The 26,155-nt window shown below is 46.6% G+C and overlaps 1 protein-coding gene across 1 annotated transcript in view; it reads left to right on the top strand.

Annotated features, from left to right (window-relative positions):
• Positions 1 to 4,671: 4,671 nt before the first annotated feature.
• Positions 4,672 to 26,155, top strand: part of gpc5b (glypican 5b) — a gene marked incomplete at its 5' end in the record, with an annotated part of 71,667 nt that continues 50,183 nt past the window's right edge. Inside the window, 4 exon segments of the mRNA XM_046332918.1 lie at positions 4,672 to 5,375; positions 18,989 to 19,146; positions 19,464 to 19,523; positions 19,910 to 20,032. Coding sequence (XP_046188874.1) covers positions 4,672 to 5,375; positions 18,989 to 19,146; positions 19,464 to 19,523; positions 19,910 to 20,032 — 1,045 coding nt within the window.

The following is a 26,155-nucleotide window of genomic DNA, read 5'->3' as shown; positions in this document are numbered from 1 at the left end:
TGGTGATCCTCCGTTCATCTTTGACCACGGCGTGGAGTCCCTCCAGAAAACGAGCGAGCAGCGCCGGCTCGTTCCAGTCACTAGAGGCAGCAAGAGTGCGAAACTCTATAGAGTAATCCGTTATGGATCGATCACCTTGGCATAGGGAAGCCAGGGCCCTAGAAGCCTCCCTACCAAAAACTGAACGGTCAAAAACCCGAATCATCTCCTCTTTAAAGTTCTGGTAATTGTTAGAACAATCAGCCCTTGCCTCCCAGATAGCTGTGCCCCACTCTCGAGCCCGGCCAGTAAGGAGTGAAATGACGTAAGCAACCCGAGCTCTCTCGCTAGAGTATGTGTTGGGTTGGAGAGAGAACACAATATCACACTGGGTGAGAAAGGAGCGGCACTCCGTGGGCTGCCCGGAGTAGCAAGGTGGGTTATTAACCCTAGGTTCCGGAGGCTCGGCAGGCCAGGAAGTAACAGGTGGCACGAGACGAAGACTCTGGAACTGTCCAGAGAGGTCGGAAACCTGAGCGGCCAGGTTCTCCACGGCATGGCGAGCAGCAGACAATTCCTGCTCGTGTCTGCCGAGCATGGCTCCTTGGATCTCGACGGCAGTGTTACGAGCATCTGTAGTCGCTGGGTCCATTCCTTGGTCGGATCCTTCTGTTATGCAGGTGAATGAGGACCCAAAAGCGACTTGGCGAAAACAGAGTTTTAATCCAGTAAAGTTACTTTACAAACAAAAGGCATAATACTACTCGTAATGACGAGAACAGACTGGAGACTTGATCAAGAACTGCAGGTTGCCTCGGGAAGGCACTTGAACGTAGCAGACTCAGACACCTGCTCACCACGCAGCATCTGAGGGAAACACGACACGACAGGGCAATACATAGACACAGCACGGTGAATCATAGACAAGGATCCGACAGGACAGGAACGGAAAACAAGGGAAGAAATAGGGACTCTAATCAGGGGAAAAGATAAGGAACAGGTGTGGGAAGACTAAATGATTGATTAGGGGAATAGGAACAGCTGGGAGCAGGAACGGAACGATAGAGAGAAGAGAGAGCGAGAGAGTGAGAGAGGGAGGGGGAGAGAGAGGGATAGAAAGAGGGAAAGAACCTAATAAGACCAGCAGAGGGAAACGAATAGAAGGGGAAGCACAGGGACAAGACATGATAATCAATGACAAAACATGACACGTGGTTGACAACGTGGTCAACCAATGTTGCGCGGATCTCATTTGTCAGATTTGGTCCTCTTTGAGCACCTTCTTATCTTCCTCTTCCTCCCCTTCCTCCTCCTCCTCGTCTTCCTCGTTCTCTTCCTCAGTCTCCTCGTCGTCCTCCTCGTTCTCCTCATCCTCCTCATTCTCCTCGTTGTCCTCCTCCTTGTCCTCCTCCTCCTCGTCTTACTCTTTCTCTGACTCTTTCCATTGTGTTTGAAGACCGAAGAACTCACCTGCTGCTTTTTATAGTGCTTATATAACTGATTGGTGTGTCTACAATTAAGCAAACGAGTGTTTGCACAACTGATGACTGTGTTGAACCAATTGGTTGGACGGTGTGGTAATTTGACAGTCAGTGCTTTGGTATTGCAAGGACGTGACTTCATGATAGATTTTTGTGTGTAATGTATGTTAAGTGTGTTTAGTGTTTTGCAAATCACTGTGTGTAGAGTTTTGCAACAAGTGTGAGGTTGACAATGTGCTTATAGTTGTGCAAATATGGGCTTATGTTTTGCTTCTTGAGTGTAAGGTTTTGCTAATAGTGTACTACTTTTAATTTTAGTGTGTAAGCAATCCAAAAAAACTGTAAAACACATTCTGCACTCTAATGCACATGTCATCCATACTGGTAAACACAAGTGGCAACAATCAAATACAAATAGAGAACATATGTCATTGATTGAACACAACCACTCAAAATTGATTTAACCTGTTTCAAATGATGTGACACAACCATTATAAGCCAGTTCCTGAGAACTGTATGTTTTGAACAATGTGTTTTCTATTTTTCGGTGTATTGTTTACTGACTGCTTGAGAGTGTATATGATTTTGATCACTTTGTTTATGATTTGAGAGCAGTGTTTGATTTTGAACACAGGTAAAACTGTTTTGAGGCGAATGTTTCATTTTGCAAGAGGAGTCAGAGGTTATGTAAATAGTGCTTGAAGATGAGGTTTTGTGTTTAATGTTTTCAGGAAATGGAGCAAGGTTTCAGAAATGGTGTTTATCAATTGAGAAAAACTGGAGGAGCTCTGGTTCCACTGATCTCCAGATCCCATGTTGAGAGAGAGAGAGAGAGAGAGAGAGAGAGAGAAGAGAGAGAGAGAGAGACGAGAGAGAGAGAGAGACGAGAGAGAGAGACGAGAGAGAGGAGAGAGAGAGAGAGAGAGAGAGAGACGAGAGAGAGAGACGAGAGAGAGAGCCGAGAGAGACGAGAGAGAAGAGAGAGAGAGAGAGAGACGAGAGAGACGAGAGAGAAGAGAGAGAGAGAGACGAGAGAGAAGAGAGAGAGAGAGACGAGAGAGACGAGAGAGAGACGAGAGAGAGAGAGACGAGAGAGACGAGAGAGAGACGAGAGAGAGACGAGAGAGAGACGAGAGAGAGACGAGAGAGAGACGAGAGAGAGAGAGAGACGAGAGAGAGAGACGAGAGAGACGAGAGAGAAGAGAGAGAGAGAGAGAGAGAGAGAGAGAGAGAGAGAGAGAGAGAGACGAGAGAGAGAGAGACGAGAGAGAGAGAGAGAGAGAGAGAGAGAGACGAGAGACGAGAGAGAGACGAGAGAGAGAGAGAGAGAGAGAGAGAGAGACGAGAGAGAGGAGAGAGAGACGAGAGAGAGAGAGAGAGAGACGAGAGAGACGAGAGAGAGAGAGAGAGAGAGAGAGAGAGAGAGAGAGAGAGAGAGAGAGAGAGAGATAGAGAGAGTGTCCTCAATGACATTAGTCACTTGTCATGAATCACCATGACCGTAACCACATTTTTCAAAGCTGGGTTGTGCCATCTTTTTAAACGTATTATGTTGAATGAAGGTTAAATTATTATTATTATTTTTTTTAAATCACACACTTACGGTAAGGTATTTCAGAGCGTTATTACAGACACCAATTGCTCAGCATAGGGTGCAGGAATAGTACCAGGCTTTCTCAATATAACCCTGACAGATCCTCCAGCCAAGAATACCCAGTCAGTCAGTCAGTCAGTAGGTTTCTGTTTCAGCTGTGGGCTGCCTGCCTGTCGTTGAACCGGGATGGTTCCTTCTAAGCTGTGGAAGTATATGGTGTTTGCCTAAGCACATATCTCCTTATACAGCCCTAATAATGATTCCATTAATTGAGTTAATTGTGAAATTCTCTCATTTCTGTGTCTGTTTTGGATTAAAGCCGGACAGTCTGCTAGATTGCAGTGATTGAAGGACTGGCCTTCTACTGACTCACCTTCTGTAGTAAAATAATGTTGTTTGAGAGATCAAGTGTTTTTACGATATCCTAGCTTGATTTGTTTCTCCATGTTTAAAATCAAATGTATATGTGTAGGCTATGTATTTTTCTTCAAGCATGTATCTACTGAATAAGCCTAGGTACTAATTGCAGTATTAATGTATGCTCCAGTTAAAACAGCTCAGTCTGTATTGACAGGAGAGCCTGTGCTAGACAGTGTACTGTACTGAATTTCCATAATCACAATGCAAAGGCAAGATCACTGGTTAATGGTTCGGTATGTACAGTAGGGGGCTATAAGTCCTCATTCACTGCTGTGTTCACCTCTCCATCTGTAGATAGCCAGACACATAGAGGGACTAACACAGACAGACAGACAGACAGACAGACAGACAGACAGACAGACAGACAGACAGACAGACAGACAGACAGACAGACAGACAGACAGACAGACAGACAGACAGACAGACAGACAGACAGACAGACAGACAGACAGACAGACAGACAGACAGACAGACAGACAGACAGACAGACAGACAGACAGACAGACAGACAGAAAGAAAGAAAGAAAGAAAGAAAGAAAGAAAAAACACATCATCCAACACACAGAATGTCTTCCCGACAATAAGTCAGGAACAATAGCAGGCATCTCAAACACAACAGCTGTGATGAGTGATATTACTCCCGTGGGACATTAGGGAGAACTCTGTGTGACTGTGTTGGGAGGGAGTTGGGGGTTTTGTATACTCTAAGTATATAATGGAATTTTTTAGACTTGTATGAGAGGGGTTTTGTGTGTGTGTCTAGTCCTGTAGAAGTGTCCCAGTTACTGTCTCTCTTCCATCTGTCAGAATGCCATCAGACTGACATCAGAACAGGGGGCGGGGGATATCCCACTGGACCCAGAACCTCCCCACCCCTCTAAAGTCCTGTTATGCACACACACACACACACACACACACACACACACACACACACACACACACACACACACACACACACACACACACACACACACACACACACACACACACACACACACACACACACACACACACACACACACACACACATGAGCAGACAGGCACATGCATACAATAAGAAAAGCTTTCTCTCACTTATACTCATTGTAAGATAAAAGGCAAGAAAGATAGAAAGAAAGATTTTTACAATGTGTTTTCACCATTCCATCTTCTTCTGTCTTTTTTTCTCTCCCCCTCTCTCTTTCTCTGGCTGTGCAGACACGTTCCAGTCTCTTCTGTCGTTCACTCTGAACCTGACCAGTGCTCTGTTTGACAGTGCCTATGAGCCCCTCTCCCAGGACTCTCGCCCCCTGGTGGCAGACCTCTTCTCCGTCCTCTCTCTCTTCCTGGGAGGAGACGGCAACACCTCCATGGAGCACTCCGTGCACCGCTTCTATGACGACCTCTTCCCACTGGTGTACCGGCGCCTTGTCAACCCTGGCCTGGCCTCGGCCCCGCCCTCCTCTGAGCACAGTGAGTGTCTGCGCAAGACGCGCCAGGATGTCAACCCGTTTGGGCCCCACCCCCGTGCCCTGGCCGAGGGGCTGACCCGGGCTCTGAGCACAGGGCGGGCACTGAGCCGGGCGCTGATGATGGGGGCAGAGGTACTGAACGCCACAGAGCGGGCAGGGCTGGCCAGGGAGTGTGGGCGGGCTCTGGTGAGGATGCAGTACTGCCCCCACTGCAGGGGCCTGACCCTGATCCGACCGTGTGAAGGACTATGTCTTAATGTAATGCGGGGTTGCCTGGTGGGGCTCTCGGAGCTAGACGGGCCCTGGAGGCACTATGTGGCCCTGCTGCAGGAGCTGACGGGTGCCCTGGCCGGGGGCCACGATCTGGAGCTGGCCCTGCTGGGCATCAGGAACCACATCAATGACGCCATCCTGCACGCACAGCTGCACGGGCCACGCATCAGCGCCATCGTGAGTCAGCGCCTCACCCATCACTCACACTTCACCTGTTTTAGGACTGTACTGATATGACACACCTCCCAAGGCCCATGAGGACACATCTTGAGCACATTACCACCCCTCACAGGACACATGTCATTGAAAATCATGGTAGGTCTCATCCGTCATATAAAACTTGTTCTCTTTAAGTCTTTGTGTTCTCTATTAATGACACCCACAAAAAAAAACTCTCAAGACTCTTCTGTGTAACACCGTGGTGGGCAAGGAGTGATGTGGCAAGTAGATCCTTGGCTGCCTGTTAGGAGTGGGGGGCATGAGGCAGCATGGACCCTCTCTTTTGGCTTTGGACTCAACAGGCTGGGAGATGCGAGGCTGGCAGATTTCTTGGTACTTGTAAAGCAGGGGGCAAGAGAAGAGAGAAGGGAGAATTTGTCTAATTCCACCAAAGCTGAATGTATCCCAGTGAGTCAAACAAGAGACTGTTTCCAGAGAAAGACAGACAGGACATGATCTCTTTGCTCACACTAAAGAGAACCTGTCGTGTAGAAAGACATACCTATGTGCATTCTAGCTGAGTGACTTAGTTTAACAAGCTTCAATATTAAGTTATAATGATAATGATTGTACCTGTGGGCCTGATTTAGATTGTGATTATGAATATGATTATAATTGTATTTATGGTAATGAGACATGAAGGATTACACTATATAACACATACCTGTTTATGTTGTACGGAGGTGTTTGGGCGACAGGAGTGGGGGTCCGTGGGGGCCATCAGCACCCCTCCCCATCCCATCAGCACCCCTCTGCTACTGGCACAGTATTTGTAGTAGTGTTTTTACGGTCTCCCTGCCACCCCCAGGTTCAGCAGGGCTAGGATGGCTGGTTACCCTCTGGGCCGGCATTTGAGGTCTGGACCCAGAGATGGGAAGGGAACCCCCCCCCCTTTTATGACTCATGCACCTTTCACAAACATCTGCACGTTCACTCTTTCACACCTTTTGCTTTTCGCCTCCTCTTCCTCCTGCTCCTTTTCCACTGTTTTCCTTTTCTTTCCCTCTCCACACAGATGTGTGTGTGCATTTTGTATGCGTGTTTATAATCCTTTATAATGTAGGGGGATTATCATTCTAGATGTCCTGCAGCATGTCTTTCCTGTGGAGATAAACCTCCCCCTACAGTAACATATACCAAACTACCAGAGATAGAGGCGATGTGGGCCTATGTAGCCACAGTAAATCATGTGTTCGTTGACAAAACATCCCCTCTTCTGCCTTTCTGACTACTGCTACATAGCCCCTCTCTTTTCCCCTCCACATTCCCTTCACTACCTCTCTCTTTCCCCCTCCACGACCTCTCTCTTTCCCCCTCTACGACCTCTCTCTTTCCCCCTCCACGACCTCTCTCTTTCCCCCTCCACGACCTCTCTCTTTCCCCTCATATTCCCTCCACGACCTCTCTCTTTCCCCCTCCACTACCTCTCTCTTTCCCCCTCCACGACCTCTCTCTCTCCCCCTCCACGACCTCTCTCTTACCCCCTCCACGACCTCTCACTTTCCCCCTCCACGACGTCTCTCTTTCCCCCTCCACGACCTCTCTCTTTCCCCCTCCACGACCTCTCTCTTTCCCCCTCCACGACCTCTCTCTTTCCCACCACATATTCACTTCACTACCTCTCTCTTTCCCCCCATATTCCCTTCACTACCGCTCTCTTTCCCCCCATATCCCCATCACTACCTCTCTCTTTTCCCCCACATTCCCTTCACTACCTCTCTCTTTCCCCCTCCACTACCTCTCTCTTTCCCACCCCATATTCCTGTCACTACCTCTCTCTTTCCCTCCATATTCCCTTCACTACCTCTCTCTTTCCCCCCATATCCCCATCACTACCTCTCTCTTTCCCCCCATATCCCCATCACTACCTCTCTTTCCCCCATATTCCCTTCACTACCTCTCTCTTTCCCCCTCCACTACCTCTCTCTTTCCCACCCCATATTCCTGTCACTACCTCTCTCTTTCCCTCCATATTCCCTTCACTACCTCTCTCTTTCCCCCATATTCCCTTCACTACCTCTCTATTTTCCTCTCCATATTCCCTTCACTACCTCTCTCTATTCCCCTCCATATTCCCTTCACTACCTCTCTCTTTCCCACCCCATATTCCCTTCACTACCTCTCCCCCCCCCCCCATATTCCCTTCACTACCTCTCTATTTTCCTCTCCATATTCCCTTCACTACCTCTCTCTATTCCCCTCCATATTCCCTTCACTACCTCTCTCTTTCCCACCCCATATTCCCTTCACTACCTCTCTCTTTCCCCCCAATATTCCCTTGACTACCTCTCTCTTTCCCCTCCATATTCCCTTCACTACCTCTCTCTTTCCCACCCCATATTCCCTTCACTACCTCTCTCTTTCCCCCCTTCACTACTTCTCTCTATTCCCGTCACTACCTCTCTCTTTCCCCCCCCCAATATTCCCTTCACTACCTCTCTCTTTTCCTCTCCATATTTTCTTCACTGCCTCTGTCTATTCCTCTCCAGATTTCCTTCACTGCCTCTCTTTCCCCCCCATATTCCCGTCACTACCTCTCTCTTTCCCCCAATATTCCCTTCACTACCTCTCTCTTTTCCTCTCCATATTTTCTTCACTACCTCTGTCTATTCCTCCCAGATTTCCTTCACTACCTCTCTCTTTCCCCCCATATTCCCGTCACTACCTCTCTCTTTCCCCCCCCAATATTCCCTTCACTACCTCTCTCTTTCCTCTCCATATTTTCTTCACTACCTCTGTCTATTCCTCTCCAGATTTCCTTCACTACCTCTCTCTTTCCCCCCATATTCCCTTCACTACCTCTCTCTTTCCCACCCCATATTCCCTTCACTACCTCTCTCTTTCCCCCCCAATATTCCCCTTGACTACCTCTCTCTTTCCCCTCCATATTCCCTTCACTACCTCTCTCTTTCCCACCACATATTCCCTTCACTACCTCTCTGTTTCCCCCCATATATCCCCTCTTTCCCCCAATATACCCTTCACTCTCTTCTTTTCCTCTCCATATTTTCTTCACTACCTCTGTCTATTCCTCTCCAGATTCCCTTCACTACCTCTCTCTTTCCCCCCATATTCCCTTCACTACCTCTCTCTTTCCCCCATATTCCCTTCACTACCTCTCTCTTTCCCCCCAATATTCCCTTCACTACCTCTCTCTTTCCTCTCCATATTCTCTTCACTACCTCTGTCTATTCCCCCAGATTCCCTTCACTACCTCTCTCTTTCCCCCCATATTCCCGTCACTACCTCTCTCTTTCCCCCCATATTCCCTTCACTACCTCTCTTTCCCCCTATTCCCCCTCACTACCTCTCTCTTTCCCCCCATATTCCTGTCACTACCTTTCTCTTTCCCCCCATATTCCCTTCACTACCTCTCTCTTTCCCCCCATATTCCCCATCACTACCTCTCTCTTTCCCCCCAATATTCCCTTCACTACCTCTCTCTTTTCCCTCCAGATTTCCTTCACTACCTCTCTCTTTCCCCTCCATATTCCCTTCACTACCTCTCTCTATTCCCCTCCATATTCCTTCACTACATCTCTCTATTTCCCTCCATATTTCCTTCACTACCTCTCTCTTCCCCCCATTTTCCTTCACTACCTCTCTCTATTCCCCTCCATATTCCCTTCACTACCTATTTTTTTCCCTCTCTCCTTTCCTTGTCTTACTCCTGTAACGTGGTTTGTTGGGCCAGGTTTCCAGTTGGCCAGGGGCATGGGGAGAGTTGCCTGCTCAGCACATCCATACAAACGGTCCATTAGCCTACTATAGTTAAGTGTAGGCAGATTGTTATGTGGAGTGGAACAGGGGAACCCCAGACCCCGACAAGGAGACTGGGATGAAGTAACCAATGTATTTATTGACACACATGGGGAGATGGAGTGAAGGTCAGGGGAGCTCGGGTGGGTTGCTGGAACCCATGTGCGGAGGCTGAGGCTGGAGCGAGAGGGGTTGAGACAGGGTAAGCAGGTCCGGAGGGAATCCAAGGGAGTAGTAGATTGGGGAATCCAGGACAGAGTAGTAGGATGACGAGACGTGGGACTGGAGACAGGGACCAGAGTCAGAGCAGGCAGAACTGTCGGAGAGGAAAACAGCGTCAGGCAAGAAAAACAGGCACAACAGGATCTGAATAGTAACAAATGGCTAGAACCATAGACTGACTGAGCAGAGATTACCATCTGGCAGCATGGAAGTGGCAGGGCTGAGTATTTGTAGAGTTCTTGATTATGGAACAGGTTGCAGCTGGTGGGGATCTGCTCTGACTCCAGCACACCTGTCTCCGCCCACACAATCACACACACACACACAGAGAGAGAGGGAGAGAGTACTTTGGGGAGCAGCAGGTCAGGCAGACACAGGATGAGCAGTAGAGGGCGTTGCAGGAGCAGATGTGACACAGATGCCTGACCAGAAGCAGCAGCAGAAGCAGCAGCAGAAGCAGCAGCAGAAGCAGCAGCAGAAGCAGCAGCAGGCCAGAGCAGAGCAGACAGACACACCAACCTTTCCTCCGTCCCTCCCTCCCTCTCTCCCTCCGCTCCCCCCCTCCCACTCCCTATCTGCCAGAACACAACAAGGTAGAGAGGAGAGGAGGTGTCCAGAACAGTCAGTGATGATAGAGACTAGAATGACGATTTCAGAATAACCCACCCGACACAGACGGTTCCTAACATTCTCTTACATTTCAGCATTATTAACAACTCTTGTACCAGGTATTGCTGTAGCGTGGGAGATACAGTGGTAATTAAGAATCCTAGAATCCTAATGAATACATCTAGTTGAATTTAAGTGAAAATGCTCAGCAACGCTTATTTGCATCTGCTAATTATATCATGGAGTTATAAAGGATTTATCAAGCCTTAGAATCCAGACTGAAAGCTTTGGAGGAGCTAAGACAGAATTTAGCTGAGCGACGGGGTGGCAGAGTCTCTGATGAGATCTTGATTGACGGGACGCAGGGGCACTTTGGTGATGTCACTCAAGCTCCGCCAGTCTTTTGATGAGTTAAAGTCTACTTCATTAGCATGAGCATACTCTTTGTCCTGTAGACTTGTGGGTTTTAAACTGTGTATTTGTGTTCTGGTCTGGCATTGAGCTATTTTGAGGCTTCCTAAAGGATCTGCCAGGCATTCAGTAGGTTTCCTCTGGTCCTCTCCAGTCATCTATGGCCCCAGTGAATCCCCTCAGAGGGTGTCTGTAGGGAGACCGCGGCCTGCCCTCCTGAATGCAAATCCAACTCTGGACAAAGACTCCTCGCGCTGGCTGGGCAACCCCTTCCCACAATGCTTTGCAGTGCAGGGCCTGGGACAGAGTGATGAGAAAGTTTCTGTGGCTAATCTCTGGACAAAAAAAACTCTATAGGAACACACACACATTCCCACACGCGCTACACACACATGAACGCATTCACCACACACACACATACACATAACACATAACAGTTGCTAATAGGGGTGACAGTCCCAGATTCCCTCGCTCTTTCTTGGGCAGCCCAATCTGCTTGCAACTGTCATCCCCAGATGTATACAAACCCATTCTCAATATGTGTAAACAAGAGATACAGATGAATACACACCCACACTTAATGTCAGTGAGCTGGAATGCGGTCTAACCTCTGGGGAATGCAGTTTGTGTCTCTGTTGGTCTCAGTGGTTCTGTCCCAGCTTTACATGGCCCTGCTGCATTACTCAAAAGTCGGTAGCAGAGCTTTTCTGAAACTTCCACATGTCACTGTTTCACAGCACCAGCACCCTACTTACTTGGTACCTCTCTCTTTCCCCCAATATTCCCTGTCACTACCTCTCTCTTTCCTCTCCAACTCCATTAGAGAGCCTTTAAAGCCTGCCCACTGCTGTGTGGGTGGGAATGGTAAATGGGATCCCTCCCGCTCTATAACCACTCTCATTTCCACCAAAGCTAGGAGAGAGAGAGGGAGGGAGGGAGAGAGAGAGAGGGGAGGGAGGGGAAGAGAGAGAGAGAGAGGAGGGAGGAAGAGAGAGAGAGAATACACTCTAAGCTTTTTGTTTTGGGCAGGCCCCGGTTGCTGATGTATTTAACCTTGGTTTGTACTCTCTCTCTCTCTTCTCCCTCTCCTCTCTTCCCTCTCTCTCTCCTCTCTCTTTCCCCCATTGCCCCCTTTGCATCCCAATTAGTCACAACACCATAGCAGCATCCACATTTCCACTGGTCCTCTGTTGTTATCATATCCACTGGTCCTCTGTTGTTATCATATCCACTGGCCCTCTGTTGTTATCATATCCACTGGTCCTCTGTTGTTATCATATCCACTGGCCCTCTGTTGTTATCATATCCACTGGCCCTCTGTTGTTATCATATCCACTGGCCCTCTGTTGTTATCATATCCACTGGCCCTCCTTTGTTATCATATCCACTGGCCCTCTGTTGTTATCATATCCACTGGCCCTCCTTTGTTATCATATCCACTGGCCCTCTGTTGTTATCATATCCACTGGCCCTCTGTTGTTATCATATCCACTGGTCCTCCATATCCACTGGTCCTCTGTTGTTATCATATCCACTGGCCCTCTGTTGATATCATATCCACTGGCCCTCTGTTGTTATCATATCCACTACCCTCTGTTATCATATCCACTGGCCCTCTGTTGATATCATATCCACTGGCCCTCTGTTGATATCATATCCACTGGCCCTCTGTTGTTATCATATCCACTGGTCCTCTGTTGTTATCATATCCACTGGCCCTCTGTTGATATCATATCCACTGGCCCTCTGTTGTTATCATATCCACTGGCCCTCTGTTGTTATCATATCCACTGGCCCTCTGTTGTTATCATATCCACTGGCCCTCATCCCTGGCCCTCTGTTGTTATCATATCCACTGGCCCTCTGTTGATATCTATCCACTGGCCCTCTTTGTTATCCCACTGGCCCTCTGTTGTTATCATATCCACTGGCCCTCTGTTGATATCTATCCACTGGCCCTCTGTTGATATCATATCCACTGTGTTGTTTGTTCCACTGGCCCTCTGTTGTTTATCCACTGGCCCTCTGTTGTTATCATATCCACTGGGTTATCATATCCACTGGCCCTCTGTTGATATCATATCCACTGGCCCTCTGTTGTTATCATATCCACTGGCCCTCTGTTGTTATCATATCCACTGGCCCTCTGTTGTTATCATATCCACTGGCCTCTGTTGTTATCATATCCACTGGCCCTCTGTTGTTATCATATCCACTGTCCCTCTGTTGATCATATCCACTGGCCCTCTGTTGTTATCATATCCACTGGCCCTCTGTTGTTATCATATCCAGGCCCTCTGTTGATATCATATCCACTGGGATGAATCAATCCAATGTCCCTCTGTTGTTATCATATCCACTGGGTTGTTATCATATCCACTGGTGTTAAGGTCTGTTGATATCATATCCACTGGCCCTCTGTTGATCATATCCACATGTCCGGTTATCATATCCACTGGCTCTGTTGATATCATATCCACTGGCCCTCTGTTGATCATATCCACTGGCCCTCTGTTGTTATCATATCCACTGGTCCTCTGTTGATATCATATCCACTGGCCCTCTGTTGATATCATATCCACGGGCCCTCTGTTGTTATCATATCCAGGACATATCCAGGCCCTCTGGATATCATATCCACTGGCCCTCTGTTGTTATCATATCCACTGGACCTCTGTTGTTATCATATCCACTGGCCCTCTGAATCATATCCACTGGTCCCTCTGTTGTTATCATATCCACTGGTCCTCTGTTGTTATCATATCCACTGGCCCTCTGTTGTTATCATATCCACTGGCCTCTGTTGTTAATATCCACTGGCACCATATCCACTGGATCTGAATATCCACTGTAATCAATCCACTGGCCCTCTGAATCATATCCACTGGCCCTCTGTTGTTATCATATCCATGGCCCATCTGTTGTTATCATATCCATGGAAGTCTGGTTATCATATCCACTGGCCCTGTTGTTATCATATCCACTGGCCCTCTGTTGTTATCTTCCACTTATGGATCATATCCACTGGTCTGTTGTTATCAGCTGGCCCTCTGTTGATCATATCCACTGGTCCTCTGTTGTTATCATCCACTGGCCCTCTGTTGTTATCATATCCACTGGCCCTCTGTTGTTATCATATCCACTGGCCCTCTGTTGTTATCATATCCACTGGCCCTCTGTTGTTATCATATCCACTGGCCCTCTGTTGTTATCATATCCACTGGCCCTCTGTTGTTATCATATCCACTGGCCCTCTGTTGTTATCATATCCACTGGATCTGTTGTTATCATATCCACTGGCCCTCTGTTGTTATCATATCACTGGTCCTCTGTTGTTATCACCACTGGCCCTGTTGTTATCATATCCACTGGTCCTCTGTTGTTATCATATCCACTGGCCCTCTGTTGTTATCATATCCACTGGTCCTCTGTTGTTATCATATCCACTGGCCCTCTGTTGTTATCATATCCACTGGCCCTCTGTTGTTATCATATCCACTGGCCAGTTGTTATCATATCCACTGGCCCTCTGATCATATCCACTGGCCTCTGTTGTTATCATATCCACTGGCCCTCTGTTGTTATCATATCCACTGGCCCTCTGTTGTTATCTCCACTCCCTCTGTTGTTATCATCCACCCCTCTGTTGTTATCATATCCACTGGCCCTCTGTTGTTATCTATCCACTGGCCCTCTGTTGTTATCATATCCACTGGCCCTCTGTTGTTATCATATCCACTGGTGTTGTTATCATATCCACTGGCCCTCTGTTGTTATCATATCCACTGGCCCTCTGTTGTTATCATATCCACTGGCCCTCTGTTGTTATCATATCCAGAGACTAGAATGACGATATCCACTGGCCCTCTGTTGTTATCATATCCACTGGCCCTCTGTTGTTATCATATCCACTGGTGCTCTGTTGTTATCATATCCACTGGCCCTTATCATATCCACTGGCATTGTTGTTACAACTCTTGTTGTTATCATATCCACTGGTCCTCTGTTGTTATCATATCCACTGGTCCTCTGTTGTTATCATATCCAGGTGTTGTTATCATATCCACTGGTCCTCTGTTGTTATCATATCCATGATCATATCCATGGTCTCTGTTGATCATATTTAAGTTGTTATCAATCCGCTGGCCCTCTGTTGTTATCATATCGCTGGCCCTCTGTTGTTATCATCCGCTGGCCCTCTGTTATATCATATCCACTGGCCCTCTGTTATCAATCCACTGGCCCTCTGTTTTATCATATCCACCCCTCTGTTGAATATCCAGGCTCTGTTGTTATCATATCCGCTTTGGAGGATCATATCCACTGGCCCTCTGTTGAATCATATCCACTGCCCTCTGTTGATATCATATCCACTGGTGTTGTTATCATATCCATTGGCCCTCTGTTGATATCTATCCATTGGCCCTCTGTTGATATCATATCCACTGGGTTGCATCATATCCACTGGCCCTCTGTTGTATCATATCCACTGGCCCTCTGTTGTTATCATATCCACTGGCCCTCTGTTGATGAGGCCCTCTGTTGTTAATATCCACTGGCCCTCTGTTGATATCAGCCATGAGCATCTGTTGTTATCATATCCACTGTCCTCTGTTGATCATATCCACTGGCCCTCTGTTTTATCATATCCACTGGTCCTCTGTTATTTGTGTTCTGGTCTGGCATCTGTTGCTATCATATCCACTGGCCCTCTGTTGTTATCTTCCACTTCTCTGCCCTCTTTGATCATATCCAGGCATTCAGTAGGTTCATATCCACTGGTCCTCTGTTGATATCCAGTCATCTATGGGCCCTCTGTTGATCATATCCACTCAGAGGGTTGTTATCATATCCACTGGTCCTCTGTTGTTATCATATCCACTGGCCTGCATATCCACTCCTGTTGATATCATATCCACTGGCCCTCTGTTGTTATCATATCCACTGGTCCTCTGTTGTTATCATATCCACTGGCCTCTGTTGTTATCATATCCCTTCCCTCTGTTGTTATCATATCCACTGGCCCTTTTGTTATCATATCCACTGGCCTCTGGATCATATCCACTGGCCCTCTGTTGTTATCATATCCACTGGCCCTCTGTTGTTATCATATCCACTGGTCTCTGTTGATCAAAAAAACTGGCTCTGTTGTTATCATATCCACTGGCACTCTGTTATCATATCCACTGGCACTCCTTTGTTATCATATCCACTGGCCCTCTGTTGTTATCATATCCACTGGCCCTCTGTTGTTATCATATCCACTGGCCCTCTGTTGTTATCATATCCACTGGCCCTCTGTTGTTATCAATCACTGGCCCTCTGTTGTTATAACCACTGGTCCTCTGTTGTTATCATATCCACTGGCCCTCTGTTGTTATCATATCCACTGGTCCTCTGTTGTTATCATATCCACTGGCCCTCTGTTATCATATCCACTGGTCCTCTGTTGTTATCAGCCTCTGTTGTTATCATCCACTGGCCCTCTGTTGTTATCATATCCACTGGCCCTCTGTTGTTATCAAATCCACTGGCCTCAATATGTCTGTTGTTAATATCCACTGGCCCTCTGATATCAGATGAATATCCACTGGCCCTCTGTTGTTATCATATCCACTGGTCCTCTGTTGAGCTGGATCATATCCACTGGCCCTCTGGTCTAACCTCTGGGTTGTTAATATCACTGGCCCTTTGTGTCTCTGTTGGTTATCATATCCACTGGTTCTGTCCCACTGGCCCTCTGTTGTTATCATATCCACTGGCCCTCTGCATTACTCAAAAGTCTGTTGTTATCATATCCACTGGTTCTGTTGTTATCATATCCACATGTCCTCTGTTATCATATCCACTGGCCCTCTATATCATATCCACTGGCCAGGATCATATCCACTGGTCCTCTGTTGTTATCATATCCACTTCCTCTGTTATTATCCATTATCCGAGGCCTCTGTTGTTATCATATCCACTGGCCTCTGTTGTTATCATATCCACTGGCTCTGTTGTTATCATATCCACTGGCCCTCTGTTGTTATCATATCCACTGGCCCTCTGTTGTTAAATCCACTGGATCCCTGTTGTTATCATATCCACTGGCCCTCTGTTGTTATCAATCCACTGGCCCTCTGCTATCCACTGGTCCACCGTTATCATATCCACTGGCCCTCTGTTGTTATCATATCCACTGGCCCTCTGTTGTTATCATATCCACTGGCCCTCTGTTGTTATCATATCCACTGGCCCTCTGTTGTTATCATATCCACTGGCCCTCTGTTGTTATCATATCCACTGGTCCTCTGTTGTTATCATATCCACTGGCCCTCTGTTGTTATCATATCCACTGGTCCTCTGTTGTTATCTATCCACTGCTTTGTTATCATATCCACTGGGCCTCTGTTGTTATCATATCCACTGGTCCTCTGTTGTTATCATATCCACTGGTCTGTTGTTATCATATCCACTGGCCCTCTGTTGTTATCATATCCACTGGCCCTCTGTTGTTATCATATCCACTGGCCCTCTGTTGTTATCATATCCACTGGCCCTCTCTATCCACTGGCCCTCTGTTGTTATCATATCCACTGGCCCTCTGTTGTTATCATATCCACTGGCCCTCTGTTGTTATCATATCTTACTGGCCCTCTGTTGTTATCATATCCACTGGCCCTCTGTTGTTATCATATCCACTGGCCCTCTGTTGTTATCATATCCACTGGCCCTCTGTTGTTATCATATCCACTGGCCCTCTGTTGTTATCATATCCACTGGCCCTCTGTTGTTATCATATCCACTGGCCCTCTGTTGTTATCATATCCACTGGTCCTCTGTTGTTATCATATCCACTGGTCCTCTGTTGTTATCATATCCACTGGCCCTCTGTTGTTATCATATCCACTGGCCCTCTGTTGTTATCATATCCATCCATCATATCCACTGGCCCTCTGTTGTTATCATATCCACTGGCCCTCTGTTGTTATCATATCCACTGGTCCTCTGTTGTTATCATATCCACTGGCCCTCTGTTGTTATCATATCCACTGGCCCTCTGTTGTTATCATATCCACTGGCCTCTGTTGTTATCATATCCACTGGCCTCTGTTGTTATCATATCCACTGGCCCTCTGTTGTTATCATATCCACTGGCCCTCTGTTGTTATCATATCCACTGGCCTCTGTTGTTATCATATCCACTGGCCCTCTGTTGTTATCATATCCGTTGTTATCATATCCACTGGCCCTCTGTTGTTATCATATCCACTGGCCCTCTGTTGTTATCATATCCGCTGGCCCTCTGTTGTTATCATATCCACTGGCCCTCTGTTGTTATCATATCCGCTGGCCCTCTGTTGTTATCATATCCACTGGCCCTCTGTTGTTATCATATCCACTGGCCCTCTGTTGTTATCATATCCACTGGCCCTCTGTTGTTATCATATCCACTGGCCCTCTGTTGTTATCATATCCACTGGCCCTCTGTTGTTATCATATCCACTGGCCCTCTGTTGTTATCATATCCACTGGCCCTCTGTTGTTATCATATCCACTGGCCCTCTGTTGTTATCATATCCGCTGGCTCTCTGTTAATATCAGTTGTCTACACTCTCAGAAAGAAAGGTTCCAAAAGGGTTCTTCGACTGGTAGAACTTCAGGTAGAACTCTTTTGGGTTCCATGTACTTAGAACCCTCTGTGGAAAGTAGGGCCTGAGACAATACCAGTATCACCATATTTTTATCCATGGCAAAAATGAAAACATGAAGCAGACCTTCTTTGGTTGTTTCAAAATCTCCTGTATGTCAAATATTGTGTGCTATAGCTTGGAAAATAAATAAATGTGACTCTGGGTGACAACATAATGTGTGTTTCCAATATTTTCCAATATTTGTTTCCAATGTTTCCTTGCCACGATACTAACGAGTATCATTCCTCGTGCTTCTACACCTGCATTGATTACTGTTTGGGGTTTTAGGCTGACTTTCTGTACAGCACTTTGAGATATCAGCTGATGTACGAAGGGCTATATAAATACATTTGATTTGATTTGATTTGACCACGATACTGGTATCGTCCTGGCCCTAGTGGAAAAGGTTTTACTTGGAACCCAACAAGGTTCTACCCTGCACCAAAAGTGTTCTACCTGGAACCAAAAAGGGTTCCTCAAAGGATTCTCCTATAGGGACAGCAGAAAAAAACACTTTAGGTTCTAGATAGCACCTTTTTGTCTGAGAGTGTAGTGAATGGATCATTCCTCTCTGTGCAGTATCATAGTTCTGTATATGCCTGATTTTAGACAAGAATAATCTCCATTGTGTCCCTGATGATTTCCACAGCATAATCCCTGCAACACATCTACAACACATCTGCAAAAGCTACTTATCAATGTGTTCTCACAAACTGTAGAGCATTCGCTGTTAAGGATGTAATGAGCGCCCTCTTTTTTTCACACAGACTCAAGGGCTTCTCTACCCACCCCTCTCTCCACCCCTCTCTACCTCTTTCTGTACTCCCCCCCCCCCCTCTCCCCTCTCTATTCTCTCTGTCTCTCTGACCCTTCTCTCACATCCCTCTCTCTTAGGTTGATAAAGTATGTGGGCCTCTCACAGACACTCCGTCAGTGACAAGTATACGTCCCACCCTGGAGGTCATGACCTCCGTGACCACCTCCCCGACCTCGGTGGCCTCAACGCCCTCCCCAGCCGAGGTCACACTGGGCCGCTTGTCGCATACCAGGAGGTGAGCGAGAGAGGCGGCCATAGTGTCTGGTCCACTGCCTTAGAGTGGTTGGTGTTGTAGCTGGTTGGCATGCTGTGTTCCTGTCCCCAACATGTCTTTACAAGTTGCAATATATTTACAAGCACACTTTTGCCATATATATTTTGTTGTCAAGCAAGCTCTCTTTCTCATTATTATTTATTTACCTTTTGAAGTTTGCTCTCTCTTCCCTCTCCTTCGCTCTGACTTGTGTTTGATTTGCATTGGACCCCTGCTATTCCCACACCACCTCCTTCTCTCTCCTTCCTCTCTCCTTGACCGTGATCACGTCGTCCCAGGTCCTTACCTCTGAAACCATCCAAGATTGATAAGCCTCGAAGTCTGAAAAAGATCTCTAGGTAAGCATGGAGCCCAGTATCTCCCCCTCTCACATTATTGTGTCCTTCTGGGACGGAGTACAGGGGTAAAACACCAGCGACACTTTATTTAATCACCTCAACATATATAAATATACGTATGATATTGTGGTTATGATCAACACCCTCTCTCTTTCTCCTCTCTCTCGCGTTCTCTCTCTCTCCCTCTCTCTACCCTCTCTCTCTCGCGTTCTCTCTCTCTCCCTCTCTCTACTCTCTCTCTCTCTCTCTCTCTCTCTCTCTCTCTCTCTCTCTCTCTCTCTCTCTCTCTCTCTCTCGCGTTCTCTCTCTCTCCCTCTCTCTACTCTCTCTCTCTCTCTCTCTCGCGCGTTCTCTCTCTCTCTCTCCCTCTCTCTACTCTCCCTCAGAGAGTTTATGGGTTATATTCAGCGCTACAGGTCCTTCTTCTCTGCCCTGCCGGAGACACTGTGTGAGAGTGAGATGGTCGGGGAGGACTTCACATGCTGGAGTGGGGAGGACGTGGTGGAGAGGTAGAAATGAACTCTTTCTATTGTTCTATATCTGTGTCCATCACACTTTTGTTACATTCTCTTTACAGGACTTGTTGCCCATTAAAAGGCAGAGGTTTTCAAACCAGGGGACATTCCTGTAGACATTTGGTTGCCATGGATTTTGGGAGCATGGCCCTGGACCTTTAGAGTATAGCGGGTTCGTTAGGAAGTTCTAGAGGCCATTCTCATGCAAATGACATTGGAAACTTCAGAGAAACACTTTCATATATTTGCCGCTCTCTCTCCCGTAACCTGCCGCTCTATCCTATAATAACGTTGGTCATCCTGGTTACTGTTGTGCGAGATAGAACCCCATACAGCATGGACCTCTGTGTAAACAGCTTGGTGTTAAGTGTACTTATCTGACCTCCCATTCTAACCAGCTCTCTCTCCAGTGGCTCCTGAGTGTTCTGGCCCTGGTCCCCCGCTCTGGCCCTGGTCCCCCCTCTGGCCCTGGTGCAGAACAGCTTTCCCCCCTCTGCTGTGCAGTAGGCAGAGAGACCCTATTCACCTAGGACTCCTGGGCTGGGGCTCCCCCACTATCCCATTTATGCCTCTGTTTTGTCCCCTTTTTCAGACAATTCAACTGGGATTTGTTCTATCCCAGTTGAATTCACTGGCTGTGAAAGAGCGTTGGACCCAGTGGAGAGTGTGCTTGAATCACTTTGGGCTAGGGGGTGCTGGTGGGGGTTGGTGGGGTCTCCCCTAAATAGGAACCGTGGAAACCATGTTTTGTACGACAGAAGCATTCAATCCTCTCCAATATTTTGTGTGCTTATTAGTTTGTTTAGTGGTTGTCTATAACTAATACTGTATCAAGAGACATGTTGATTGGATGTACATGGATGTACATGGATGTATGTTTAATTGGATGTACATGGATGTATGTTTAATTGGATGTACATGGATGTATGTTTAATTGGATGTACATGGATGTATGTTTAATTGGATGTACATGGATGTATGTTTAATTGGATGTACATGGATGTATGTTTAATTGGATGTACATGGATGTATGTTTAATTGGATGTACATGGATGTATGTTTAATTGGATGTACATGGATGTACATGGATGTATGTTTAATTGGATGTACATGGATGTACATGGATGTATGTTTAATTGGATGTACATGGATGTATGTTTAATTGGATGTACATGGATGTACATGGATGTATGTTTAATTGGATGTACATGGATGTATGTTTAATTGGATGTACATGGATGTACATGGATGTATGTTTAATTGGATGTACATGGAATTTGCTCTTGCTCATAGTGGAATAGAATGGGGGATATATTTTGATAGAATGGTTGAATTTAAGCTCTAGATCTTATCTGAACCAAGCCCCAACGTCCATGAGGTAGAAGAACCATTAATAAGGGATTCTTATGTTTCTATGACAGTGGGTCATTATAGATGTGTGTCCATCTGAGCGCTGCTGTGCTTGTTTTGTTGTGGGCTAGGGAGAGACAGAGGGGGTTCATTGTGGCTCCTGTGGGCCCTCTGTGTGGCACTATCAAAAGCCCCAGGCCTGGTGGTCATTCAGGCTCTGTGAACCGTACAGAAGAGGCGGCCTCCTCCTTCCTCCTACTGTACCTTCTGCCCCCCCCCCCTCCCGGGGGCCACTGAGAGAAGGGTCTGTTCTCTGGCCCTCTGGGGCTGCAGCCTGGAGCCCAGCCAAGCACTGGGGAGAGGAGGGCACCGAGACACTGAGGCACAGCCACTCTGCTGACCTCGTTACAGTTTCAATTCACTGACACCCCTCACTCCCACTCCCTCCGCGCGCCACCCCCCTCCGCCATTTGACCCAATTCACTTACTGACAAATGCCTTAGCTTGTGTGAGGGCTTTTTCTCTGTATTAGCTGTCCTTATAGGTTGGTCTAACCCTCTCTTGGTACACAGGCATCCCATATCACCTCACACAGAGGGTATAAGTGAGTTTGCACATGTGAAGAACCTCTCCTCATACTGTACTAGTGCTATCTCTGCTACCCATCTCACATTATGGAGAACCACTGCCACCTAGAGGAAGTGTCTTGTACCCAAACATTCCTTCAGTTCACCAAAGGTGACAACACCCATTACTCCCAAAAAATAGTTTCCCCCATATTTTTACACAGTTGCACTTTGCAGTATGGATGAAACGATAGCAACATTATAAAACCATAGCAACACTGTAAAACCATAGCGACATTATAAAACCATAGCAACATTATAAAACAATAGCAACATTGTAAAACCACAGCAACATTACATTGTAAGCATCCACAGGTATCTGCTTTACAGAGGTCTTCCTCACATATTACCTGAGGATGAGGCATCGCTTCCCTGCTTTATTTTGTCGTGTGGTGTCTAAATAATTTATATTTGCATTGCTATGGAATAGGGTGAAATTATAAACAGTGTTAGTAATAATGTTTGTTAATACTGCATTTAAATCCACTCTACATTCAACAGCAATGAACACGGCTGACTAGTAGTCTGTATCTACCATTATCCATACTCCTTTAGGGACCACTGGAGAGCAGTGTTGTAGCAGCCAAGGCTGAACGGGTCCTATGTTATTGCAGTGGTGTAAAGCAATTAAGTAAAAATAATTGAAAGTACTAGTTAAGTCGTGTTTTGGGGGTATCTGGACTTTTCTTTCCTATTTACATTTAAAAAAAAAAAAAAACTTTTACTCCACTACCTTCCTAAAGAAAATATTGTACTTTTTACTCCATACATTTTCCCTGACACCTAAAAGTACTATTTCCATTTTGAATGCTTAGCGGGACAGGAAAATGGTCCAATTCACGCACTTGTCAAGAGAACATCCATAGTCATCCCTACTGCCTGATCTGGCGGACTCACTAAACCCAAAAGGAGTGTGCCCCTGGCTATCCATGAATTAAAATAACAACAACATGGTTTGCTTAATATAAGGAATGTGAAATTATGTACTTTTACTTTTCATAAGTATGTTTAGCAATGACATTTACTTTTGATACTTAAGTATATTTAAAACCAAATACCTTTAGACTTTTACTCAAGTAATATTTTACTGGGTGACTTGAGTCATTTACTTTTACTCAAGTATGACAGTTGGGTACTTTTTCCACCTCTGTGTTATTGTCCCAGCCAGCCAGGCAGATAGGATGACACCAGCAAAATGGTTTAAGAATGTCCAATGGGGTCAAGTGTCTCCGTATGGGTTTAACAGGGAAATGTTTTTGTCTGATGAACCCAAAAGGAAATAGCGAGGTTTGGCCAGTGAATGAGGTTGCTGTTGTGACGATGTATTGAATGATTTGCTTCCCGGCTCTCCGTTGTCATATTGTGTGCTGTGGCAGACATTCCACAGTAATTGAGTCCTCAATCACCACTGGTTGTGTTCCCACAGGGAGGCTGGGGCCAGGGTGGGTCCTGACAGAGTCAGGGCTGAGGTGACTTACTGCTCACTGCCTCTGTGGTTGTTGTTTTTGTTGTTGATGATGCCATCCTTGCTGCATTACTGGCAGCTGACTGTAATCAAATGGTCTTCACATGGTCCTCATGGCTGAGTCCTCTTGCATTGTGTGTCTGTATTAGTGTGTTTGGTTTGGGGGGATGAAAGCACACAGAGGGGCATAACTGTAATCAACTGAGAGCTTCATAGCTCTGTACATGGTCTCTTACATACATGCATAATTCTAGACCACACAGGTCATTGGTCAAATTCCAAGTTAATGGTAATTGTGAAATAGTTTGCATGCCCACATGCTCATACTTCCACTGAAACCCTGTCCCTCACCTCCTCACCTTCTGTATTTACTCTCATCAGGTTCATGGCCGTCACCTTTGACCTTGATCATGGGGATGAAATGTGGATGTTAGGATCAGTTTCCTGTCTGTTTCCTTCTCCCTTATTCAGCCTACAGAGCAGCACCCTAGCATAAAAGCTGGAATAACAGAGGCTTGGGGAGCACAAGAGGGTAAACAGTAGTAACCTAGTGAGGCCACCATGGAAGCGAAGTTCTCCCAGTCACCAAAGTCTGACAAAAGACAGGAATTTGTCTCTGGTTTCAGAGTCGTTTCCCCTCTCTGTACTGTCTCGGGGTTCAGAGTCGTTTCCCCTCTCTATACTGTCTCGGGTTTCAGAGTCGTTTCCCCTCTCTGTACTGTCTCGGGTTTCAGAGTCGTTTCCCCTTTCTGTACTGTCTCGGGTTTCAGAGTCGTTTCCCCTCTCTGTACTGTCTCGGGTTTCAGAGTCGTTTCCCCTCTCTGTACTGTCTCGGGTTTCAGAGTCGTTTCCCCTCTCTGTACTGTCTCGGGTTTCAGAGTCGTTTCCCCTCTCTGTACTGTCTCTGGTTTCAGAGTCGTTTCCCCTCTCTGTACTGTCTCGGGTTTCAGAGTCTTTTCCCCTCTCTGTACTGTCTCGGGTTTCAGAGTCGTTTCCCCTCTCTGTACTGTCTCGGGTTTCAGAGTCGTTTCCCCTCTCTGTACTGTCTCTGGTTTCAGAGTCGTTTCCCCTCTCTATACTGTCTCGGGTTTCAGAGTCGTTTCCCCTCTCTGTACTGTCTCGGGTTTCAGAGTCGTTTCCCCTCTCTGTACTGTCTCGGGTTTCAGAGTCGTTTCCCATCTCTGTACTGTCTCGGGTTTCATAGTCGTTTCCCCTCTCTGTACTGTCTCTGGTTTCAGAGTCGTTTCACCTCTTTGTACTGTCTCAGGTTTCAGACTCGTTTCCCCTTTCTGTACTGTCTCGGGTTTCAGAGTCGTTTACCCTCTCTGTACTGTCTCGGGTTTCAGAGTCGTTTACCCTCTCTGTACTGTCTCGGGTTTCAGAGTCGTTTACCCTCTCTGTACTGTCTCGGGTTTCAGAGTCGTTTACCCTCTCTGTACTGTCTCGGGTTTCAGAGTCGTTTCCCCTCTCTGTACTGTCTTGGGTTTCAGAGTCGTTTCCCCTCTCTGTACTGTCTCGGGTTTCAGAGTCGTTTACCCTCTCTGTACTGTCTCGGGTTTCAGAGTCGTTTACCCTCTCTGTACTGTCTCGGGTTTCAGAGTCGTTTACCCTCTCTGTACTGTCTCGGGTTTCAGAGTCGTTTCCCCCTCTCTGTACTGTCTCAGGTTTCAGAGTCGTTTCCCCTCTCTGTACTGTCTCAGGTTTCAGAGTCGTTTACCCTCTCTGTACTGTCTCGGGTTTCAGAGTTGTTTACCCTCTCTGTACTGTCTCGGGTTTCAGAGTCATTTACCCTCTCTGTACTGTCTCGGGTTTCAGAGTCGTTTACCCTCTCTGTACTGTCTCGGGTTTCAGAGTCGTTTACCCTCTCTGTACTGTCTCGGGTTTCAGAGTCGTTTCCCCTCTCTGTACTGTCTCAGGTTTCAGAGTCGTTTCCCCTCTCTGTACTGTCTCTGGTTTCAGAGTCGTTTCACCTCTTTGTACTGTCTCAGGTTTCAGACTCGTTTCCCCTCTCTGTACTGTCTCGGGTTTCAGAGTCGTTTACCCTCTCTGTACTGTCTCGGGTTTCAGAGTCGTTTACCCTCTCTGTACTGTCTCGGGTTTCAGAGTCGTTTACCCTCTCTGTACTGTCTCGGGTTTCAGAGTCGTTTACCCTCTCTGTACTGTCTCGGGTTTCAGAGTCGTTTCCCCTCTCTGTACTGTCTTGGGTTTCAGAGTCGTTTCCCCTCTCTGTACTGTCTCGGGTTTCAGAGTCGTTTACCCTCTCTGTACTGTCTCGGGTTTCAGAGTCGTTTCCCCTCTCTGTAACCTCTTGACATATGATGCTATGCAGTGTTAGAGTCATCTCACATGCATTAATTAGTCTGCAGTTCGACACTGGTCTTAACTGACATAAATGTTAGAGTATGCTCTTACAGTGCCAAGTGAAAGTCTACACATCCCCTTACACAGTTTTCACATTTTGCTGATGTTAATTCAAATGAAATCTAAAAATGGATGAAATTTTGTTGCATTTGCATTTGTTTCTTGACAATGTACACAACCTACTCCACATGTCCAAGGTGAAAGAAAAATTATAGAACATTTTCTAAATTAATAAAAAATGAAAATCAAAGATGTCTTGATTACATATGTCTTCACATCCCACAGTTAAGACTTGGTGGAAATGACTTTGGCAGC

Source organism: Oncorhynchus gorbuscha, unplaced genomic scaffold (assembly GCF_021184085.1).
Source record: "Oncorhynchus gorbuscha isolate QuinsamMale2020 ecotype Even-year unplaced genomic scaffold, OgorEven_v1.0 Un_scaffold_3:::fragment_2:::debris, whole genome shotgun sequence".
In the NCBI taxonomy this organism is placed as follows: Eukaryota; Metazoa; Chordata; class Actinopteri; order Salmoniformes; family Salmonidae; genus Oncorhynchus; species Oncorhynchus gorbuscha.
Note: the sequence above shows the minus strand (reverse complement) of the source record. Positions and strands in the feature narration are given on the sequence as shown.